This window comes from Juglans regia, chromosome 1 (assembly GCF_001411555.2).
Source record: "Juglans regia cultivar Chandler chromosome 1, Walnut 2.0, whole genome shotgun sequence".
NCBI lineage: Eukaryota > Viridiplantae > Streptophyta > Magnoliopsida > Fagales > Juglandaceae > Juglans > Juglans regia.
Genome location: NC_049901.1, coordinates 20,893,271 through 20,896,795, shown reverse-complemented (window position 1 = coordinate 20,896,795; position 3,525 = coordinate 20,893,271). Strand labels below are relative to the sequence as shown.

Here is a 3,525-nt window from a genome sequence, read left to right as displayed (position 1 = left end):
CATTTGATATTTTACAAAAAATCCTGTTAGAAAATAATATTGTAATCCAAAAAATATTATTATTCACTATATTAAAAACATAAAATTGGGTAGGTAATTTGTAAATTATTATTACTTAAGGGGATAAATATATTTATAAATAAAATAAATTTATTAAAAATACTATGTAATAATTTATGAGGACTCACATCTATTTCATCTTTAAAAAGTTAAAAGTATTTCAACTCACTTTCAATTTAAACATATAATTTTTAAGTGATGTGTAAGAATATGAAATTTATGTTTAAAAAAAATAATCTCATTTTAATAATTTTATTACTATTCTTAATTCATCTCAATTTATTTTTAAATCCAAACAAAAGCGTCGGTTGGGAAAAGAAGTGACGATACCTTCTTCAGTGTCGGTACCAACACTCACGGTACCCCAAGCATGTGGTATTTGCGAACATGACAGCAACAACCAAACGTATTTAAAAGGTTCGGTAATGAACAGTAATAAACAGTAAACGGTAAACTAATATATATATATATATATATGTATCACATGTCAAGATTATCTAATTGGCCTCATTAATAATCCTCGTGTCTGTCTCCCACTCTTCATCTCATGGCTTCTAAATCAAATCTACGCTTGCTGCTTGTCCTCGTACTTTCTCTCGACGCAAATGCCCAAAGAAACAACTCCAACGCCATACCCTTGGGTTCTTCACTTTCCCCCAGTGCAAACCGTACTTCATGGCTCTCACCATCGGGCCTTTTTGCATTCGGTTTCTATCCACATGGTGACGGTTTTGCAATCGGAATATGGCTGATTAATCAAACCGAAAAGATAATCATCTGGACGGCAAATCGAGATGACCCACCTACCTCTTCAAATGCTACACTCGAATTTACTCTAGCTGGTAAGCTAGAGCTTCGAACTGGACACGATTTTAAAAAATTCATTTCTGATATGCCTGAACCTGCAGCTTCAGCTGCTATGCTTGATTCCGGTAACTTTGTGCTCTACAAAAATGATTCTTATATAATCTGGGAAAGCTTTCTTTTTCCAACTGACACCATATTAGGATGTCAGAATCTGTCTATCGGCCAGGAGTTAGTTTCGAGTGTGTCTAAATCAGACCAATCGAGTGGACCATTTTCTCTTATTATGCAGTCAGATGGAAACCTCGTTGCCTACCCTGTTATAAACAGCTCGTATGAACAAGATGACTCTTATTGGTCCTCTGGAACTTACAGTACTAGTACTACAAAGATCTCACTTAGTCGTCAAGGCGTTCTAGCAATGCTAACTAGTACTGATTTTGCCCAACGTGTTTTGGCAAATAGCTCATATCCTGACAAGAATAATGGAGCTGTTATTCACCGGGCAACACTTGATGCAGATGGGATCTTTAGATTGTATTCACACCACTTTGAGAGATCAGATAATAGCTCAAGTATATCGATAGAGTGGTCTGCCTTGCCCAACCAATGTTATGTCAAAGGCTTCTGTGGCCTCAATAGTTACTGTTCGTTCGTGGGCGAGAAAGCCGAGTGTATGTGTTTTCCCGGATTTCGTTTCTTTAACGACAGCAATAAGTTCCTAGGTTGCTACAGGAACTTCAATAACAATGATTGCAGACGTGGTACTGAAGATCCAGTGATGCTGTATAGTATCTTTCCGGTCCATCATGTGTTGTTGATGGATCATCCTTACTTTGTGGTAATATCAGTGAAGGAGGGAAATTGCCGCGACTCTTGCTTGATAGATTGTAACTGTGGGGCAGTATTGTATAGAAATAATAGTTGCTCCAAATATAAGCTTCCACTTCGATATGGCCTTCTTGAAAGTGATCAAAGCCAACCAACTACGGCCTTATTCAAAGTGACAAGGGAAAATATCAGATTCGAAAGCAAAAGAGGACTACTTTTGATTCTTGCTACAAGTTTGGGTTTCATTTCATGCTTGTGTTTCCTCTTTGCTGTCTGTTGTTTCTGCAGATACAGGCATCAAGTTCGTACGTATAGATTGCTGTCAGAAAATGTGAACTTGGGATTAAATGAAGAATTTGCTTTGCGATCATTTTCTTATAAAGAGCTCGAGAAAGCAACGAATGGCTTTAAGGAAGAGTTAGGTAGGGGTACTTTTGGAGCTCTTTATAAAGGAACTATGCTTGGAGGTAACAAAACTATTGCTGTTAGAAGGCTAGAGAAAGTTGTGGAAGAAGGGCAAAGGGAATTTCGTGCTGAAATGACTGCAATTGGACAAACTCATCACAGAAACTTGGTTCAATTACTTGGTTTTTGTATTGAGGGCTCTAGAAAGCTTCTTGTGTACGAATACATGCACAATGGCTCACTTGCAGATCTTCTCTTCAAGGCCGAGATACGCCCCATTTGGAAAGAACGAGTAAAAATTGCACTTGATGTTGCCAGAGGGATCCTCTATCTGCATGAAGGGTGTGAAGTCCATATCATCCACTGCAATATAAAGCCACAGAATATACTCATGGACGACACATGGACAGCAAAGATCTCTGATTTTGGGCTGGCGAAGCTATATTTACTGCCAAATCAATCAAGAAAGACTATGGGAGGCAAACAGACAACTGGGTATTCCTACTTTGCACCCGAATGGCAAAAGAATGCCTTGATATCAGCGAAAGCAGACACATATAGCTTTGGTATCTTGCTTTTGGAGATTGTATGTTGTAGAAGAAGTATAGAAGTAAACGTCCCAACGGCAGATGAGATAAGTCTTTCTAGTTGGGTATATAATTGCTTTGTGGTTGGAGAGTTGGATAAGCTTGTGGAAGCTGATGAAAATGTTGACTTCAAAACACTGGAAAGAATGGTGAAGGTGGGGTTGTGGTGCATTCAAGAAGACCCTGCTTTGCGTCCATCAATGAAGAGTGTGATCCTGATGTTGGAAGGAACAATGGATATTCCAGTCCCTCCATCTCTATTTGCTTCCCTTGATGCTTCCCGAACTGGGTTGTAATTGTTTTTTTTTTTTTTGGTTTGTTAAACTTGTTATAATAATTCTACTCATATGATCTATACATATATTTGTATGTTTGAACCCATAACACCATATATTTACCTATTATCTGTAACACGCATGGTTTATGGCCAAACTTGAGATTGGTCAACATGGACACTAGGTAAACCGGCCCTAGACTTTATGGCCAAACCGAGAGCCACACCTTGCATCAGCCGAAGCCATGTTGCAATACCCACTTCCATCCTCCCCCACGGTGGCCCACAGTTTAACCATAGCCGCCTAGCCACCGCCAGGAAGCATGTCAGGCTCTCTCTCACGTTACACTCTTTTTCTCTCTCCACGTTATCTCTCTCTCTACGTAAAGTCCTCTCCCACTGTAATGTCCGGTCCCGAATGGGGTCGGAGAGTTATTTCCTGTTATTTAAACTAATATTTTAATAATATATTTATGACTTCAAAATTTCAATGCCATATAAAAATTATTGTTGTTTCAAACTAATTATCTCAATATAATCAACCTCCTAAAATATCAAGTCATT

General features: G+C 38.4%; 1 protein-coding gene across 1 annotated transcript; it reads left to right on the top strand.

Annotated features, from left to right (window-relative positions):
* The first annotated feature begins 545 nt into the window (after positions 1–545).
* On the top strand, positions 546–3,324 carry LOC109021325 (G-type lectin S-receptor-like serine/threonine-protein kinase LECRK1). The gene has a single exon (XM_019003937.2). It carries the CDS (start codon positions 608–610, stop codon positions 2,981–2,983), a length of 2,376 nt encoding a protein of 791 aa, XP_018859482.1. The 5' UTR covers positions 546–607; the 3' UTR covers positions 2,984–3,324.
* The last annotated feature ends 201 nt before the right edge of the window (positions 3,325–3,525 follow it).

Coding starts and splice junctions, on each gene's coding strand:
- LOC109021325 (XM_019003937.2), top strand. CDS start 608: ATGGCTTCTAAATCAAATCTACGCTTGCTGCTTGTCCTCGTACTTTCT.